At 43.8% G+C, this 20306-nt stretch overlaps 6 protein-coding genes across 6 annotated transcripts; 3 read left to right on the top strand and 3 right to left on the bottom strand.

Annotated features, from left to right (window-relative positions):
* Positions 1-384: 384 nt before the first annotated feature.
* On the bottom strand, positions 385-5177 carry LOC128714186 (uncharacterized). Its single transcript, XM_053809062.1, has 9 exons — positions 4983-5177; positions 2548-2955; positions 2323-2477; positions 2095-2250; positions 1948-2023; positions 1463-1795; positions 1198-1389; positions 743-1123; positions 385-672 (listed from the first exon to the last, which is right to left on the bottom strand). The coding sequence occupies exons 1-9, from the start codon at positions 5175-5177 to the stop codon at positions 385-387; spliced, it is 2184 nt and encodes a 727-aa protein (XP_053665037.1).
* Positions 5178-10350: 5173 nt separating this feature from the next.
* On the top strand, positions 10351-11386 carry LOC128712054 (putative defense protein Hdd11-like). Its single transcript, XM_053806948.1, has 3 exons — positions 10351-10558; positions 10687-10817; positions 11222-11386. Exons 1-3 carry the CDS (start codon positions 10351-10353, stop codon positions 11384-11386), a joined length of 504 nt encoding a protein of 167 aa, XP_053662923.1.
* A 487-nt stretch (positions 11387-11873) lies between these two features.
* LOC128715087 (uncharacterized) lies at positions 11874-13313 on the bottom strand. Its single transcript, XM_053809970.1, has 2 exons — positions 12782-13313; positions 11874-12709 (listed from the first exon to the last, which is right to left on the bottom strand). The coding sequence occupies exons 1-2, from the start codon at positions 13311-13313 to the stop codon at positions 11874-11876; spliced, it is 1368 nt and encodes a 455-aa protein (XP_053665945.1).
* A 593-nt stretch (positions 13314-13906) lies between these two features.
* LOC128713754 (ATP synthase mitochondrial F1 complex assembly factor 2) lies at positions 13907-14927 on the top strand. Its single transcript, XM_053808620.1, has 4 exons — positions 13907-13979; positions 14038-14234; positions 14312-14422; positions 14496-14927. Exons 1-4 carry the CDS (start codon positions 13907-13909, stop codon positions 14925-14927), a joined length of 813 nt encoding a protein of 270 aa, XP_053664595.1.
* Positions 14928-14981: 54 nt separating this feature from the next.
* LOC128714252 (conserved oligomeric Golgi complex subunit 4) lies at positions 14982-17610 on the bottom strand. The gene is made up of 5 exons (XM_053809127.1): positions 17521-17610; positions 17236-17433; positions 16337-17164; positions 15113-16251; positions 14982-15024 (listed from the first exon to the last, which is right to left on the bottom strand). The coding sequence occupies exons 1-5, from the start codon at positions 17608-17610 to the stop codon at positions 14982-14984; spliced, it is 2298 nt and encodes a 765-aa protein (XP_053665102.1).
* Positions 17611-18103: 493 nt separating this feature from the next.
* On the top strand, positions 18104-20041 carry LOC128714124 (uncharacterized). The gene is made up of 2 exons (XM_053808999.1): positions 18104-18479; positions 18543-20041. The coding sequence occupies exons 1-2, from the start codon at positions 18104-18106 to the stop codon at positions 20039-20041; spliced, it is 1875 nt and encodes a 624-aa protein (XP_053664974.1).
* The last annotated feature ends 265 nt before the right edge of the window (positions 20042-20306 follow it).

Here is a 20306-nt window from a genome sequence, read left to right as displayed (position 1 = left end):
TGGGACTGGTAGACTCACACAAAATGCCTAATCACGTTTGCTTCCTGCAGACTACCCACCAGGCAAATGTTGCCTTTCTTCCCTGCTCTTCGCTTAAGAACTATACGGTCTTACACGATATGACTATTTACAAGTTTGTGCTGTTGCTAGTGGACGGTGGAGACACAATACGAACGAACACGATGACGAAGAGAAGAGTGAAACTTAAACAATAACAACAAACACTCACAATCGAGAAATAGAAACAATAAGAGCTAGACAATACCAAAACGGTCGCCGCCGGCATCCCGGCCTAGACCCCCGGACGCACCTTACAGCACCCTTCACATAAAACAGCCATTTTGTACATCCGTTAAAGATCCTTTTTTGCCTGCCAGGGAGTTCTCACTCTTTTTGGATCGGATCGTAAGCCGGGGTAACGGTGAACTTTTTGGAGCTGCGCTTGAATCCCGGCAAACCGTAGCTTCTCGTTGTTTTGCCACCATGATGTCCACCGTGACTGGTTTCACCCTTTGCGCCGGACGTACCCGCAGCAACGTCCTCCAGTATCTTTGACAATGGTGCCGATGCTCCACGCAGTGACTCCGAGAATCGACTGTGGCGTGATATTCCGCCGTGGATGTTGATTGGATTCGAGGGATTCATGCGCCGATGTTGTGTGGGTGAAGTGGACTATTGGGGGAGATGGTAAACACAAAGTTAGTAAATACGCTCACAGCCTAATGTCCGCATGTCCACTTACGAGTCGTTCAAAGTGAGCGAAATGCGGTCCGGCATGGTGTGATGAGTAGTGGAACTGGTTTTCTGCAGTGTTAGCCGATAGACTAAGATAGAGCGCTTCCAGTTCCTGGATCGTGGGCCTGTGATCTCGCTGGTGATAGTTGTGTCTCGGCGACCAGGTGTTCTGATTACCTTTGGAGGCTGAATTTAGAAGGTAGTCACCGCGGAGCCCACCAGTCGTTTCATTGTTGTGGTGCAACGATGTTAGCTCCTGCATGAGATTTTTGCTCATCGAGTGACCATCATGCGTGTGCAGCGTGCGGTTGTAGTCACGTGCAATCTTGATGTCGTGTTTCCAGAACTGCTTCTGGTCTTTAGGTACCACCGGTGCTACCTCTTTGATCTGTGGGAGAGTTGCATATGGTAGAAATTGGTATCTGCTGAAGTTTTGTTCTGTTTTTTCAAAGTTAGACTTACGATTAGGAACACTACACCAGCCAGATAAATGCAGAAAATGTTGAGCAACGTCAAAGACATGCTCATACAACCGAGGGTGAATAGTTCGAGACCCTGGTTTTCGGAGTAGATTTGAGTTTTGATGAGCGTTCCATAGCGAGATTCTTCCGATCCAAACAGGAAGTATAGACACGATAAAGCCCACAATACGCCCTGGAAATGGTAAACAAACAGAATAATAAGAAATATCACACATAAATCAACGCCTGTATGTAACAGTTCTTACCGCATTCACTGCCGGCGGAAGCAACGAAGCCGAGATGGCAACACCGACGAGCGATCCAATGTTCTCGCCCAAGATGGCGATGGCCACGGCTGCCCCCGATGGTAGCGCAATGGCAATACCGACCAGCAGCGAGTGCATTTCGCAACGGGCCAACATTTCATGCGTTATTCCTTCGCCAACACTGTACCGTTCGTCTATGTTGCACACGATCAAGCCAAAGATAAAACCCACCGATACGGTAAGCATAATGCCGATGATTTCATTCTTCAGACCAATCAGCTGCAGGGTACGTTCTTTGACAACTGTTCCAAAAATAACCGCAATAATAGGACCCTAGAATGAATGTAGGAATCATTTGAGCGAGAGGTATCGCATTTAAATCACGTTACGAGATGACATGCAATTGCTTTTAGCGCCCTCTGTGTGCCAAACTTCAAACTCATCTCTATCGCCAAGCGCCATCTGTATGCGGAATGCACACTTACCATTAGCGGCGAAACCAGCATACTAGCGATGAGGAACACCGAACTGTCCTCAACCAATCCGAACGCAGCCAAAATACTTTTGAATGGAAAAATCGAAATCGTTAGTCCCGGGTGTAAACCATTCACACCAACACTTTCATCACATACCTGGCCACCGCAAGCATCGACACGAAATCGAATGACACTTGTGCATCATGCTTCACTTCCTCCACGATCTGAGCCACGTTCAGCCGTGCCCGGACGGTCGATAGGAAGGTGTTCCACGCGCCATCGTTGTTTTTGTTCGGGTCGCTAGCCGCTCCCCTAATTAGTAAGTGCATCGATCAATATCACTTTCTTCCGACGGTTGCTTTACTCCGTACTTCTAATACTTACTCTTCTGCTTCTTCGAAACCCGGTTCCGGCGGTTGACTGTACAATGTGCATGACGTGATCGAGATGGTCGAGTTGAACCGTTGGCCAACGCCCCACGAGCTAAGCATGTAGATGATATCATCTCCAATGGGGCCTGATTCGATCGAAAACATAATCTATTTAAAAGATACAAATGACTTTAAAAAACTGTTGCCTTTTCTCTCGGGAATCTTTGACGAAACTTACGTGAAAACCATTGCCCTTATCCGTTTCGATCCATGCGGCAGTGTGAATGCGCTTCTCGGCGATGATCGTTTTCAGCACCTCCTCCATCGAGGAATCACCGGTAAGGGTCAACTTTTCCGCTGCCTCCTCACGTGCCGTCTTCTCTTTGCGCGCCGAACCGATGAGATCCTTAAAGCCATCCCACGACTTGCGCAGTGCGGATGCCCGATCGAACGGTTCCGCCAGGAAGTTAGACTTTTTGTCCTTTCCCTTTTCACCTTCATCCGCATCGTCCTCCTTAGGATCAACCGTTTGGGAAGCTACCTCCTCACCATCCTGATCGATAAACTTGATCACTGGTGGTCCAACCGGGTCGGCTGTTTTACCAGGATCATCGGACGGTTTGATTATATTGCTGGATTTCGGTATCTAGTGGGAAAAATGGAACCAACGAAAGACCCAACATGTGATCAGCATTCGGAACGTGTTAGCATGAATAAATCCGGAATTGGTTTGCAACCAAATCATTATCAGAAGTTCTAGCCCTGGTGGAACCTTACGTTAGTGGCGTATATTCAGCACGGCGTAGCATCTACGATCGAGTCATAGTAAATAGTTCGCTTCGTTTACAAAACAACCGTTACAACCGTGGTATGCATATTTTCCCACTTCCTAATGGAATATGGATCGCAGTTTCGTAAAGTTATTTTTAAACACAAACACACATACACAAATGATGATTAACACGTTTTGTCTGTGGTACAAGCGTGACTTAGACGAGAGCGTAAAAGAAAGTAACACGTGAGAAGACGCCACGGCGAAGGCGGTTCTTTAAATAGTGTGAATGTTTTAAACCATGATCCTCTCACGCTGTTCGACTGCCTGTCCGTTTGCATGACATCAAGTGCAATTTGTTTTAAACTATCGCTTGGATTAAATCCAACAAACGACAAGCTTTTCAAAACAATAACAGCGTCAAACAATAATAGTGACAAACGATCGATTTCCCTACAGCGTTATGTTGGGAAAAGTAGATGACACGTGGTTGATAAATTCGTTCCCATACTGCATTCACATTTGAGGGAAGATAGCGCTTTCGAATGTAGCGCATGCGAATATTGTAGCTGCTTATCAAAGAAATTATCTCTTTACCGTATTTGACCAATCCTACATTGGGAGAGGTGGAATGGAACCAGCGGAAGGCAACACCTTAATCGAAAAGCAAACAGTTAACACTCATCCCTTGGACAATGTTGTCGGCGTGGATTGCATTTCGCTGCCTTGTGAATGATTTAAGCTGCTTTCGGTGTTATTATGTATAGCATAAAGTTGTTTTTCTTATAGAATAGCAAATGGTTTGCATAGTTGGTAGAGAATGCAATTTAAATGTTATAAACAAGCCTCTTCTCTAAGACATATTTCGTAAAGGAGCCGACCAAATTATCATAAACTAAACCCACATACAGCTAGTTGCCCATTTCCATATTGTTTTTCTCCGTTCGAAAGTAAGCCACAAATTGCAGCTAGCACCATAATTCATCAGTTTTCCCCCCTTTCATGGTGCAATGCATTTCGTCGTTTCACTTGTTCAAATAGCCGCTGTAGGTTAGGTCAAAACGAAAATTGAGCTAAAATAAAACTTAAAAACACACACAAACGCCAACCAAACAACCAACGTGGTCGATATTTATAGCAAAAGAAACGGAAATGGGCTGTCGGATCTAAAGAACCTTTCACAATTAGTAAGAAAAACATTGGCCGGTGTTTTAGTAGTAGGAGAAAATCGGTCCTACTCAATCAATACTTTGGACCGTTTGCGGCGTGGTTTTAGCGTGTCGGAAAATTTTATCACACACCATGATCGGTAAAAGAGGGTGCCATCATATAAAGCGATCATTTGTTTTATGTTTACTTTCGCTGTATCTTGAAATACACCGCGGAGATCATTATTGGATAGCGTCATTGAATTGCAAACGAAACTAGCATTCACTCTGTTCAGGAAGGAAGTTACCATCTGGCTTTGTATATGCCGTCTATACCACATGTGGCGTTTGCGCCATTTCGGCCATGCCTGATATTTAAGCGGAAGACGCCATCGTTTGAACTAGCTCTTCAATGCTCAGTAAACTGCTCAACCCGGCCACGGTAGCCGTGTGTGCGTGTATTTCATCTCAACTGTGCATACGGGAAGATCATGATCATGCATTCTTGTTTGTGGTAAAGCAATGTACCTCAAACTACCTCAAACGATGAACTTTGATAACGCACACCAGTGTCCGTATCTGGCCGGGATGCAAATTGCTGATAGGTGTAGTAGATAATACACAGACGAAATGCGATCGATTCCGATGACTTCCATGATAGCTGCCATAGCGGTTTCGGCGCAACCATAGGTGTAACCCGGGCTTGCGTTACGTTGACACCTTACTGTACCATTCCTGGGTCCCATTTCTTACCTTTGATGATGCTTTTTTAGGCTGTGGTGTAACGAAGGGTTCCATCTCATCCGACTTGGTGGACGGTCGTTCACCGTCCTTCTCATCTTCCGTGGTGGCAGTTGTCGTTTTGGCAATCTGTTCCTGCTCCTTGCGTCTTAACTCCCGCTCATAGCGAGCGGATGGAATGTGCACCACAAAGAGTATGCCGGCCATTTTTTAACTTAACGTTCACTCACGCACTTAAATTACTCCAACACCATCTGTTAGAACACTTGTTCCGTTTTGATGGGAATTTTCACGGCCAAATGCGGTTAAAGATGAGCTTGCTCACGCCCAATATTAGCCAATCGGTTGGTTCTAGTTTGATAGCACTGATCCGTTGCCGGCGTTTTCTTTCTGGCCAGTGGCAGTGGCAGTCCTTGACGCTTCCTATAAACGAACGCACAGCTTTACACAGAGATAAGGACGAAACACCACTACCTTTTTGGTTCGCGCGTGAGCCTGTACAGAAAGAGGAATCAATTCACACGATTACTTGCGATCGATACTTTCTTCGGTCAAACGACCGACATGAGCACAACTACACTAACAGATTCTAAAAAAAACCCGGTTCGTTCTTCCCAACCCCGGCATGCTGACAATGTAAATATAGCTTCCACAACGTGCAGCATATGCTTGTGCTGAAAATGCTGAATGCGTAACATTCGTAACAGCGTGTGTGGCAACTGGATGCTCCAAATATTACCTACTTTCCACACTACTTACCAGTGTCCGGACAGGCTTGCTGTAGCAGAGCAACGCTGTTCCTTCTTTCACAACCGACCGAATCCGATGCCGGACCATACACGACTGCCTATCGCGGGCCATGTCGGCAATCAACGATGGTGTATATTTCGTGCTTCGGCGTTCGTCATGTTTGGTGATCAGATGGCATTGCCATGGTAACGACCTGTCTAGACACACGGTAGTTGTAACTAAACTATCAGATTTGGGTTTGGTTCAATTAAAAGTATGTTTATTATAATGATTTTGTTATAGAAATCGGCTCTTGAGAACAAAACCCCGTAATCTATGTTTCCCCATGGAGTCGTCGCTAGTCCATAATACAGGGATTGAAGGGAGGCGGGAAAGAAAAGAAGGCTTACACCGAGCACAAACAAAACCGTAGATAGGAACTTCCAAATCAAGAATTTCGTGGGGCGAAAAAGACACATGTGGCAGAAACACAAGATAGAAAATTACCAGTCGGGCGAATCGGGCGAGAGCTGCAGCATTTATAAACCAATTTGAGAAATTAAGCTTATATGAGAAGAACAACATTTAAACTTTTAGAACATGGGGAATGTGTCCGTGGAAAGTGAAAAGTCATGTGATGAATCGTATAGAAGATCATGTAGAGGACTTTGATTTTACAGCAAGTTTGCAGCAATAACTAACGACGATCATTGTGGATCTAAACTCATTTGGAATATTTAAATGAAAACGATATAGACAGAGCTGACAATAGTAATGTAAGGGCGACTAATCCGGCGGTCTATTAGCAATCGTATTCATAGGCTAACCTATCCTCGGCAAAGTGTTCAAAGACTGTGGACCGCAGGGTTAAGCAGACTTACCACTAATCAAACAAATGTTATTAACAAATGCCTACAAATTATATTCATTGGCTTAGGTTAAGAAAAAATATGCCAAAAAAATAGGTTAATAACAATGTAAGCTGCAAAAAACTGTAATATTTTTTTAATTACAACAGCTGAACAGCGGCCGTTGTAGTGTAAAGTTTCTCTTGGGTCTCTCTCACCTTTCCTAGCTGTATCATTATTCTCAGCAATGGAGGTGAAATGAAAAGTGCTTAGGTTATATGATGGAGGGTGAGGATTTAATGAAATAATGCGGCCAAAGATATATTAACAGAACAACATTACACAGTGGTACTGATACGGGGCCCGATCCGGTTATGTACTTCGTAACAATAAGTTTACAAAGCCTACGAGAAAAGTGAGTTGCTTATAAAAAGCTATTGTTTAAACAATCATCTGTATAGAAATATGGAACGAATCATCCTTGCCCGTGGGTAAACTTATCGAATTTTCTGTACACAAAATATGCAATACAAAATTTATCATCGGTATTACTGTTTCTTATTTTCCACGTGACCCCTCGCAAGAAGCAGCGTCACTGGTGCATAGTCTACCCAATCGATAAACTCAATACGGCAAAAGCAGTTAAGTGGTGTTAAAAAGGCGTTGATGTATGTGGTGAGACTAGCGGGCTAATTACCTTATCGGTGCATCCATCAACGATGCGAAAAAGCTCCCATACGCACATCTATTGCGTCACACGCATCTGAGGGAAGTCGCGCTCACGACAATCGTTCTCACAAGCCGCGCCTTCCTAGCTCAGACTAAATCCCAGTTTCAGCCGGTAACGATCTCTCCTCTCAACCACCTACCGGGGAACGTGTATGAGGGGGGAGGCTTGTACTCGGTTACGAACAAAAGCTTCGCAACGCACGGCCAAACGTTTCAATAAGCGTTTTGAGTTCGATACGAGAGGATCAATTCAAACAGTGTCCAGTGGCGTTTTCGTGATCACCTTCACCAAAGCTTTTAATTACTTCGGACATCCATCGAACCCAGGTAAGTCTGCCGGAAGACACAGACACGCGGTTCAGTGAAGCGTAGTGAAACAAATTTTGATCGAGCGTGTATAATGTTGCGGATAAAACTTCCGCCCAAATTAGAAAGATTGTAATGGAAATGTAAAGTGCGGTACTGGGTGACCTCGGTTCGGTCGAACTTAATGAGCCATTTTATTTGCAACCATGAGAGTACATTTGTCAATTTGTGAAACAAGCGACTTGCGTAGATGTGTATGTGTAAAAGGATAAGGAAATCATTTTCCAAGGCGTTTTTGATTTTAAATGGATGTGATAGCTGCGTTTTAGCTACAATTCTATAACATGGATTGTCATTGCATTTGGCGGTGATATATCTATAATTGTGTATCGGTTACAAGATTTGCGCACCGGTGATCGAGAGTTCGTGATCATGCAACGGTTTCCTTTCAACCAAGCTCGACGAGATGCTGGGCAAGCCTCTTATCTTTTCTCTAATCGGAGGGAAATGAGCCACCATTGTTGGGGTTTCCTCCATTACATCGGACGGCATTCAGCCATGCAGGAATAGTAGAGTATCTATTCACAACGCAAGCTGCTTGTTCCACTGATGGATGAGTACATTAACGTGATTAGTAGATTTGATTTGAAACATTATTCTTGAACTACGTCTTGCAACGAGATTGGCAAACAACAATATTTTTACTGTTACCTTTTCTCCACATCAATGTTATGTGTCCTTCAACAAACCAGCTTTACGATTCAGGAAATGGAGTTTAAATGTGAATTGCATTGAACATATAAAATAGCAAATCAAAATTCACAAACTTCCTACTCCCAAAGGCAGGATCATACACGGTTAAAGCGACACAACGGTCTTCCATTTTATTTGCAGGCAATGACTGTATATGTTCATGCAAAGTAGTCTCACAGCAAGAGATTAGATTCAAAGCGGTTAACCTTCGCACCATATCCTACAACGAAAAAAAAAAGGTTGATCACCAACCAATCTGGAAGGAGATTTTGTATGTCCAATACTCTTGGACGGCAACGAGTGTGAAAAGGTTTTTATAGCATGGAGGCACGACCTGTCGATCGTTACCATAAGTGCCGAGGTTTGCTTTGTTCCTAAATCAACGTCCAGAATGATAGGTTATACATAATTTGAAGGATTTCCGCTTCGAAGGAGGATAGCTTTCATCTTCAGTGTCACTGCAAACGTTGAAGCAAACCTTGCTCTTTTGCTATCTCTAATACGTGGCTAGTAGCTGGGTGGATTTTACACTCAAGATGGCCATAGTTCACGTATATGCCAGATGCGATAGTAGGACGAAGCATGAACAAGTTTAGCAAACGAACCAGAGGCCTCTAAATGCTTCCATTCCAGCAAGTTCTTTATTCTTCATCAACAATAAGCTTAAACATCTGACAAGTTATCGGGCACTTTGATCTCGATCGTAGTACAATGATATTAATGTTTTTAACTCTCAGTTTCTTCGATTGGGTAAACCCAGCGCCTAAAACCAAAAACAAAACCTGTTTCACTTGGACCTGTTTTGAATGTGTAGATTTTTGTCTGTTTGCTCATGACACTCGTCTTAGCATATTCGCAACCAGGCAGCATTTATCATCGGCATCATACCACGGCTCTCAGTACACAGAAATGGTGAATGACCGGTGCGTAGAGCGAACGTTACAAGCACAGGCCCGTTTCAAGGTCTTCCAAAATTGCTACGTTTTGTCGATTGGCGCCATCTTAACGTATACGTATAGCGAATGAGGGGAAAACTAGACTTGATTGATTTCAGGTTCTCGATTGATGGGCCTGTGTTTTTCCAGTTGCTGAGAACTGAGATGAGAACGGAAATGTTCAAGACCGTAGAGGGTCTATCTTTGAAAAGAACAGCTTCACATCATGACCCAGCCATCGAGTACTCTGCTCTTTTGCGGGTCTGTAGCTTGATTATGCAGTCAGACTTGGACAGCATTGACCCAAAAGTCACAACCAGTTGAGATGCTGTCCGTTCGGGCCAGTTGCACTCCTCACCTCACCGCCTGGCTTCGTGTCGCCATTATGCTAATTTGTGCGTCCCACATAATTACAGTCTGAACCGGTTGACAGGTTCACAGCCCCCGAAGGGGGTGTAGATAGTTTTGATATGGCCGGTTAAGCACTTGAGGCTACGTGCCCCACACCTCAGTACGTTACTTTCGATTATTTCTTACCGCTTCATTAATTTCCCGCAATGCTGAGAGGTGAATTGGACAGAAGGCAGAGTAGTATCTATAGCACGATCGATAGATACATCAAATCACCCGGTAAAAAAATAATCAACGTATAATCAGCTTCCTCTAAATGTACAAGGTCGGCGAATGTATATCCGCGTGGAAGTAGCAAAGAAAACTTCGGCTCACATTGCGTTACCGGACATATGCACACGTGCTGTGATTGCAATGGTTAAAGAAGATCGATACGACCTTACACACTTTAATGATTTGATTATTTCATTATTACTTGAGCGAGAAGTCTATTTATCAGCGTTCCGCTAAGTTATTACTATCTCTTCTTAAACATTGTAAGAGAATGGTTAATAGTTTAATTTGCTCGCTAGTAGCCACCGACTTAGTTCTGTTCAGGTGGGTATAACATAATGTAAAAAATGGTGACCACAAAGTAAAATTCCACTTCGTAGTTATTGTAATGTAGTAACAATGCATATCATAACGGTTTCGTTTGTGTGGATTTCTTACAGCTATATTCAACTCAAAATGGCTTACCGTTTCGCGTGTGTCCTGCTGACCGTGGCCCTCTGTGCCGTTCCAGCGCTGAGCTTCTCGGCCGGTGCCCCGAACGGTGCCTGTGGTGATATGGTTCCGCAGCATCACACCGACCCGCAGAAATCGGCTGCACCGTACCAAATCATCCTTTCGAAGAAACAGATTAGAGCTGGCGAAGGTGTCACGATCACTGTGCAAGGTATGGGCATGGAATGGGAAACAAACGGGTTTACCAATCGGATGCGCATAAACATGAGAAGCAAAAACGTGCAAAATATGGAACTCACACACATCTTTATCCTTTCATCTGCATCTCTCTAACACCAGGTAACAGCGCCAAGGACACGATCAAGGGACTGCTCTGCCAGACGCGCGTAGGTGAGACACCAGTTGGTGCATTCGATGTGCCACCGAACAACAACTACATCCAGAAGCTGGACTGCGGCAATTCCAAGGCGGTAAGTGTGTGACCGATCGCACGATCGCCGAAGGTGTCAGTGTCGCTCATTTTGCATTCTAACGGCGGAAACAACGTCGAGTCCTGCAAGCCTCTGGGTGGCAAAGTTGTAGCGGCCACGTTATCGTGATCGTGTGCCGTAACCAGTCGGGAGATATTTAATGGATATTAATTAGACGTGAAAGGGGGCTTGCTGTTCTAACTGATTCTAATTACCATCACACATCAGCTATAGTGTCTACGACCATACATGAGCCGTCAGCTACCTTTGATGATTTAGAATAGCGTGGGGGGCGCTATTATTCACACCTGTTACGTTGGTCCAGTTTGCGCTCTGTTTAAATACGATACGATTTTATGATTTTAAGGTATGTTCAATGTGGACGTTTTTTGTACTCCTTGCAGTCGGCCATCACACACAAGAAGATTGAAAACCCACCGAACGCTATCACCTTCAACTGGATCGCCCCGAAGGGACTGAGCGAGCAGGCGCAGGTCTACTGCACGATCGCACTCAACGGAGGCGTATTCTGGGTGAAACACTCGTCTGATTTCCTGAAGGTGAACTAAACAATTATTTGAAGATACGCCTAGCGCCGTGGTGGTCCCGGTGACCTATCGTGAAAAGGGAAGCAGTATTAGGAGACCTAACTGATTTCCATCAGGAGGCAGTCTGTTTTGTTTTTACTCAACCGGACAATTATCATTAACTTACGTTTACCATCCTGTTTTACCTGAATGACAATAAATACGATCATCGACTATGAAAACACATTAAATACAAACTGCGTACTTTACTTTACTCTAATCGTTGTACTTTATTGAAGTGATGTTTGTTAAATTCGTGAATAGGTACATCAATATTACCCTTACAAAATATAAGCATAAAAAAGGGATTATTTCCCGTTGTACGTAGTGTATACAGAAAATGGAACGTTACGTTTCCCCCAGAAAGGATCGTTTGCGTGTTTTCTTTCCTGTGTAAATAGGCCTTTTCATGGCATGTATAAAACGAATAAAAAAAAAACCATTCTCATATAAAAAATTGTAAACGGTCTTATCCTAGCTGCATCACACCGATGGAAAGGTATCCATTTTCGTGATATAATACATGATCTATATCGTCCCGGATGGGATTTCGAAGTGGTACCGGATTGCGGAATGGATTTACTGCGTTACGAATGACATACACGAGTTCTCCGCAATTCTTTTTAATTGTTTTCGCTATCAATTCTACAATGCAAGTATCATCAACCGATTCTCTCTGCGTGTAAGACGTGAAAGCGAACGGAAGGTTTGGAATGGTTAGAATTTCGCGTATTGTATTGTCCCAGGTCTGTCCAGGCGTACCGATGAACTCGTTAAAACCGCAATTAAAAGCAATGGCCAGGTGCGGTTTGGGAAGCTTCGAATTTGCAGGCAGTTCATGATACAGACAACGGTATATTTTGATCTCGACCGTGCGGTTCTCTACGAAATGCTTGACGCTACTGGGTGTTTCATCTACATTGGGCCCGATTAAGAACAGCCGAAGGCAACGTAAATTTGGCAAATAGTAGAAAATCGCTGCTTCTGTGATTGTGCTGAAGAACAGATGTTCTTTTTCCGCTCCAAGCACAAACACGTTTAGTTCGTTACCTATTTCCTCCAACAAATTTACTTTACGTAAAGCGTACAGAATTGTCCCTACCTGTGAAAACATTCCCGCCAATTTTATACCTTCTATCTGCTCTGTCACCTCTTTTCCTGGGTCTGATTCGCTGATTTTGATGTCTTCCTGTATGATTGCGTTTGCCAGTTGGAACGTATCCTTTGGAAATCGGGTTTGGTGCATCACACTATCGGAAAACCAAAACATGGGATGCTTGGTTTCAGGAAATCTAACTGGACTAGCTGTAATATGAAAGAACGTCACGATGAGGCAGTGCTTCATATGTATTCATATTTTGATGCACCTGATCTTACCATTATAATAAAAGTTTATACGCAGTCCATCGCACCACTTGGAATGATTGTCTCGGTCACTTTGCAGATGCTCCTTGCTGCAGTAAGCTACCTGGTGGCATGCTTCGCAAAGGAACAACTTTTTCGTCTGGTATTCCATACAGACGTTGCACAAGGAAGCAAAGCTTATCATGAGCTGCTCGTGATGATGTAGAGGACGTTTTAAAATTTTCGATAACAACAAACTGCAACAGTTGATGTGATGCATGAGATTGGTCAGGTTGCCCGGTTTGGCGTTGAAACGCGATCCGAGAAATGGTTCAGCACAGCGCAGTACATGATCGGTACCACTTTTCTTCAGCACCGAATGCACTGCAGAACAAAACTCGCGATGAATCGGTACGTCCATTTTCTGATGATCCCTACCGCAATATTTTATGAGTTTGCATTTTGTGCAATATTTTAGATTATTTTCCTCGTTTGGCTTGTCGGGAGAGTTCTTGAAGCATACGTTGCATCTGTTTGGGTTGAAATTTCTGTACTGGGATGTCATGGCACATGGAGTTAATGGCACAGAATAAAGTAAGCGCGAAAACAAGCTGAAACGATTCAACAAACAATGAACTACAACTCATCTTTTAATCTTTTAATCGAGGGAAACCGCAGAACTGGCTAACATTTTTCGATACTTACCGCAATGAATTGCCTCCGAAATGAAAAGCTGTTTCGGCGAATTGCAAATAAATGCGCGGAAACAAAACAAGCTGCCTGTTGTCATGATCCTAGCTCGGAAGAGAAACATTCACGCACCAAGCTGTGCTGGTATATTTGAGAATTGTTTTTTTTTTACACTCTGTTTTGAAACAACGAACTGGAGTCTGAAATGTACAGTTTTTAAAAAAATACCTGCACGACGCATTACTTAGATGTAGTATTTTGAAGTAAAAATTATTATTTTTTCCCGAGAATTGGCCGTACATGGCGGTGAAAAAAGGGCCAACTTCACGTACACGTCAAATGAACTGTCAGTACAGCCAGTTTGCTATGCGTACATTTTCGTAACAAACACAGCGTGTTGTTCTAACTTGAGCACAATTTGCCACATTTATGTAAGTAAGACGAGTCGCAACGGACTTGAGAAATAAAATGCTGCGTTCATGTGTTTCCAATATTGCACGAATCCAACGTTCGTCATTTCAAATAAGCATAAGACATTATGGTACGTATGAAGACGTTATCCATCATAATATTGAGTACTACAATTGTACCTGTTTTAGCCGCCCCGCCGAAAAGATTCTACAAAAACACGGGTGTTGTTTCGAGTAACGGTCGGTACGAAATAACGCTTGATACTCGTAAACTGAAAACTCCGAGAGGACTACCGTTTTATGTTGAAAGTGAACCGCTTGCCATTGCGATCGCTACGGAATGGGACGCACAAAAAGAAGTGATTGACCGATCCTCAATGCATCTGGTAGCGTAAATGTGTGTGTGTTTTTTTTTACTTCGGCATCTGTTTCTAAAAGAAGCTTTAATTTATGTTACGTACAGACCGCACTAAGCAGTACAGTGATTGATAACCCAAACAGCCTGCAGAAGCACGATATGGTGAATTATTTAGTGAATTACATCAACACCGACACTGTTTTATTCCACTCGAGTGTACGTATGGTTAACCGCACTGGTCATGCACTTACTTTTACTATTAATTGATTTTGGTTATGTTTATTTACAGGAAGAGCCGGAACTGAAAAACATACAGAATCAAGAATGGACTCCGATTGTCGAGTGGTGCAACAAACGGTACGAAATTAATCTCGCCTCTACGGATTCGCTCGTCGTGCCAACGTTTGAACCAGGCATGGCAATGAATCTGAGTCGATATTTTTCGTCTTACAATAGTGCTGCCCTGCACGGGTTTGTATTTGCGGTAGACACGATAAAATCGATCATTCTTACGATGGCCTGTGTCGATCGATACATACCGATCGAGAAGGCAGTCCGGCTGGCCCGGCTTGAGGAGGAATTCCAGCAGGGCCATTGGGGTAAGGTAGAATGGGCTCATGATGTTCAGCGTTTAGATTCGCAGGCCCGACTTTCTGCGGCCGTACTTTACATTTACTTCAACACCAGCAACGTATTTGTTAAGGAGAAAATTTCACTCTAATTGTGAACTAAATCACGAAATAATATAAATGGTTGGCTATTAGTTTATTCACGATTACAATTTAATCTTTTTAATGTCCTCCATTTTGAAGTCGATTCTGCGAAAAAAGAGGAAAAGAAAAAGGAAAAAAGACAAAAATCTTTAGTTTCATCACATTGCTGTGAGTAAATTAAAACAATACTCACCTTAGTGCCAAAATGGAACGTGCCTCGTTGGCTGTTAAACGCCAACTGGCCGACGAGGACTCCCAATACTCCGGCAGCTCGGACACACTCTCCAAATTTAGTATCGTCCCCATTTGCAATAGTTTTGCTAATTTATCCCTCACTGACCAGGATGTGGCGCCGGTTAGGAAGGAGGCAAGGGCTCGAATTTCTTGATCGAGCACCAGTCCTCCCAATCGGTTGAAGGTCGTTTTTTTAACGGCCCGTTCCATGCGGGCCGTTATTTCCGTCGTCACAATACTAACCAGCGCATCATAGTTCCGCGGTGTTAGAGCCACCTTGAAAGAATTCAGCAATCCATCGATCTGAACGATTAAAAATTGGACGAATGTTTCACTTGCCTCGTACGTGGCCAGTTCCTCTTCCGTAAGATTATGATTGTGCGTTAAAAATTGGTCGACCCATGGATGCAACCGCGGTTTAATGGCGGACGATCGAAGCTGCTGGAAGCCGAAATCAACAAGCGCTTTCAGTGAATCCCCGACAGATTTTAAACCACCCAAACAACTGTCTAATTTTTCCTTCTCCCGCGCACTCATCGCTGGGAATGTGATTTCGGTTTCTTCGGTCATCATCTTCCAAAGTGTTTCAATAAACTCCGTTGACATATCGGCGTTATTGAGAGCGGCAACGAACCTTCCGCGTGCCTGATCAGAATCGCTCGTCTGTAAGCGACCTTGCTGGATGGAACTTTGGAATGCATTGTATGCCTGTGCCAAATCGATGTAACCGGTAGGGTAACCGGCTTTTAGAGGTGCTTTAAGGGCTTTAAGGTAATCTTCCTCGAGACAGCTGGCCGCATTGTTGATTACTGCACATACTCCGTCGAGCGATTGTGTACCGTTCGAGCGACGTATGCATTTGCGTACGATAAAGAAAACATCATCCAACATGCTGGAACACTGCTGGCTTTCCTCTAGTTTATCCAGTCCGATCGCCTTAAGAACACTTTCCTCCATGAAGTAACGCTCGAACAGCAAATACGTGCTGAGCAATTCCTGCATTTGTGTGTTAAGACGGGATTTTGCTAACAGTGCATGCAGTTCGGATAACCGTTCTTGTTTTACATCAGGCGAAAGGGAACTTTTTTCCAAATCGTTCTTAAAGGAGAATCAATAGGATTGAATAAATTCAGCATGAGCATTAGTATATGATATGTTGTAATGGTATTGCAGTGATACTTACGGCACACCTTCGTTTGATGAACTTTACGTACAATTCCGCCCTCGAATGCATGATTGTGATCTCCCCAATTAAACTATCGATATCCTTTGCGTTTAGCTTGTCAATCGAACCACCACCGGACGGTTTTCGATAGTGGCCCATGGTCGAATTACCGCCCGCGTTTTTAATATAATCGTTTATCTGCGCAATTCTTCTTCCCGTCTGGCGGTTGCGATTGAACTCCTGGACACATTTCGTCACCTCGTCGTCACATTCCCGTTGAAGTATGCGACAAATTTGCACCAATCGTCCCGGTCCATAGCAACTCTCGATGATTGCTTGATTAACCTCAATGACCCGGGCAATATTTTCCAACAGAATTGTTAATGTGTCGGCGTACGCAACGGCGGTACGCTTTTCCGCTTTTGCGATATCCATAGAGGAACGTAACTCTTTGGCCGCTTTGTTCTGCAGCTTGCCACAGATGTACGTCATGAACTTTTCCAACCCTTCGTCGTGCATACCGAGCAGGGGGAATATCTTGAAAAACCTTTCCACCGATGCAAGATCATCTCGTTTAACCGCTTCGTCGAATTTTTGGCTCACCATTTGTTGGATTTGCACAGTTGCCTGCTCCAGCGTCGATACCGCTTGGCTGACAGATGTTATAGATCCGCTTACATCGTCCGCTGTCTTCTGAAGCAGCGTTTTGTCCATTGACAAGAATCGGTTCACGTGTCCAGCTCCTTGCTCGAAGTCTTCTTCGCGAATCGCACTCATTACTCCCTGGCTGCAGAGTTGAAGATCGATTAGATCGTGTACCCGCTGTTGACATTCCGAAACGCGACTCTGCAATGCAAAAGTAAATCGTACAACCTGCTACACAAATGCGATGGTAAAAGTAATTATTTCACACATACCCTCGCTTCATCCAATCTTCTCACTTTGGCGCTTACACTCTCGGCTAGTGTGGCCGTATGATTGATCATGTCCGAAAGCTGCCTGCTTTTTTCAGACAACACGTTTAGTCCACTCAACGCTACTCCTATGTTACGCATTTTTGCCTCCAGTTGACACTGTTGCGAAAGGATATCCTCCAAACGGGTATCGATTTGTTGCTGCAGAGCCCATAAAAGCATTGATTAGTAGTGTGATCACTCATGAGTTTGTTAATTGACCCTCTCCGGCCTTGTGATAGCACACACCTCTTTATCCGTTATCCGTTGACATACTTCTTCAATACCTTCCGTGGTGCTGATATCACTCTCTTCTATAAATGCGTTCAGTTTCATCATTTTCACGGCTAAAATTAACGAAATTAAACTAAATAAAATTGAATGTTTTCGGTTGTTTACATCGAACAAGAAAAAGTGACTTGCTGGCGGAAAAAGTGTCAATACGGGAAACGTCAATGAAAGTTTGAATGCCGTCAAAGATCCACAACAAAGCTTTTCTGCGAGTTTACGACATGTTTGTTAATTGCTAAATAAGTTCAAAAATAACATGGCCAATTGATTAATAAGTTGGCATATGAATAGATTATCATTTTGGAAATTATTCCACAACTTGGCACGGAAGTTTTTGAGTTCGATCAGAAAGTGCGTCGCTCGGTTTATTTGCTGCCCAGTGGGGATAGTCACAAAAGGGATTGTTTACAAAGCAAATCTTTTGACAGTTCAGAACACACCGGCTGGTTATCAAACACCTTTACTTGTTGTACGCAACGTGATAATCGAACGATCGAGTAATACTTTTAGGACAATTCAATGCATTGATTCGCAGTAAAAGATGTTCAAGTGGCTTCAGCTTGTACCGAAGAAATGTAATTCATTTTGCACAAGAAACTTCTACGTCGGTGCAATTGATGGCGGGCTTTTGCGTCACGCATTTCGTACGGACGATGCAAACAGGGATGATCTGCCACTGGTGGACGATTCGATTTCGGCAGCGACGGCATTATGGCGAAAGGAGGAGCTATTCCTGCGCCTTAAAAATCTGCTAAACTGTAGTCACGAGCAAACGGAAAAATTGTACAAAGCAAACCGAAAGGCGTTGCGTATCTTTGCACCAAAGCTACTTACAGATAACATCGAGCTACTGCGGGCAAATGGCATCCAGGATAAGTTTATTTACGAGAATCCACGGGTGCTTTCAACTCCGACAGGTATAAAAGTAAAACACATGTTAATGAATGCTGTTAACGATCTCTTTTGTGCTCTCTCTTCAGAGGAACTTGCGACGAAATTGAAATTGCTACGAGAACTTCCTGCGGTAGAGGATAGCAAGATGCTTTCGCCTTTTCTGAAAGCATCGCTCAAGTCCATCCAGCATATGATCGATGTGGCCAAGCAAGAGACAATATCGGGTGGCAATCGTATCAATTACATCAGTGAACGGACCGGCACAGAAGTTCCTATTGTGATTAAATTCTTTGCCACCAACATACGTGTGTATCGTATCGCGCTGGACAAATTCATATCCAATTTGAGCATTTGTTTGGATCATCTCGAACCAGCCCATGTTGTGAGACACCTGTCGGTGTTAGCCTATGCACCGGCTTCGATACGCGAACGTTTACAAGGGTTGGAAAATTCTCCATTGGAAAAGATCAAACCGTGGATGTTGCGCGTCCCGGACATCGCTCTCGGCAAATCGTTTGAAGCAGTCATCGAGAAGGGTAGGCAACCGGTGTTTAAAGATAGCGTAACAAGCACTTGGTTTGAGACGTACGTGCTTAAGCGTATGGAGTCAATGCTCGGTTGCACGGAGGAAACTAGTCGAGAGATATACGAAAAGTGTAATGGTTCGGTCTACCTGGTCGATAACATCGAATTCCTGTTGTCTAAGGGAGTAGTCGCCGAAACGATCATTAAACAAGCGGCTGTATTAATGACAAAGCGAGAGGATCTTCAGCAGAAGATCACCACACTAGGAACGCTCCAGTGTTTGAGGAATTTAAACGATGTTATACCATTGTGTGTGCTGAAGACATATCAGCTAAAAACGATTGTTAACAATCTTAACAACGAGCAGCTCGGCCCAATCAACACGAACCGAATATATTACTTCTCCGATAATATTGGACTTAAACCAAGCGAAGTGACTGAACAATTTGCTCGTCGAACGTTCATGTTTCGCGTGCCAAAGGATAGCTTTCTTGCCAATCTGAAGCTATTCTTGGAGCACATGAACCGAGACGATATTTTGGCGGATCTGTGGGCGTTCAAGTATTCACCCGGCATAGTGGCCGAACGTATCGCACGGGCTAAGGAAGTGCGCGGAAAGAAGCTGATGCCATGGATGGTTCGATGTCCGGACGTGGTGCTGGAGAAATCACTACAGCTGACGAAGGACAGTGGTGCATTGCTGGGCGAGAACGAAACGATTGTTGAGTATTTCTGCAAGCGGTTAGGGTTCGACCGTGAGGTAGCCAATTCGATCATCATAAAAACCCCCTCGGTACGGAACGTGCGCGTTACGAAGGTGAAAAAGGTGATCGACTACCTGCTAGACGAACTGGACTACAAACCAAATGACATAGCGTTGAACCCGCGCATCCTGATGCACAGTTTACAGACAACGAAGAAGCGGATGGCGCAGCTGAAGGAAATCGGCTGTCGGCCAAAATCCCTGATTATCGTTTGCAAAAGCCAGCGTCAGTACGATCTGTTCGTAAAGGAATGGATGGATTCGAAGGAGCGGAAAAAAGTACACCAGTATGGTTAGAAGGTCGAGCAAGGTTTGAATTTTGTATGGAAAAGTAAGTGAATAAATGCTTGCTAGCTGATTAGGACAAACGAATGAAAGTAGTAAATCTCGTGAAGGGTTGAGGATGTTACGTTATGCTAAAAAAATGGTAGTGGGGAGTAACGAGTTGGAGTTTGACACCTCTGCACGCTACGTAGACGAGCGTATATTCAAGATTTCACTTGGAATATCTTTACGTGTATTATTACCATTTGTTTTTACTTCAACTTCTTTTCATCGAACT

Source organism: Anopheles marshallii, chromosome 3 (genome assembly GCF_943734725.1).
Source record: "Anopheles marshallii chromosome 3, idAnoMarsDA_429_01, whole genome shotgun sequence".
In the NCBI taxonomy this organism is placed as follows: Eukaryota; Metazoa; Arthropoda; class Insecta; order Diptera; family Culicidae; genus Anopheles; species Anopheles marshallii.
Note: the sequence above shows the minus strand (reverse complement) of the source record. Positions and strands in the feature narration are given on the sequence as shown.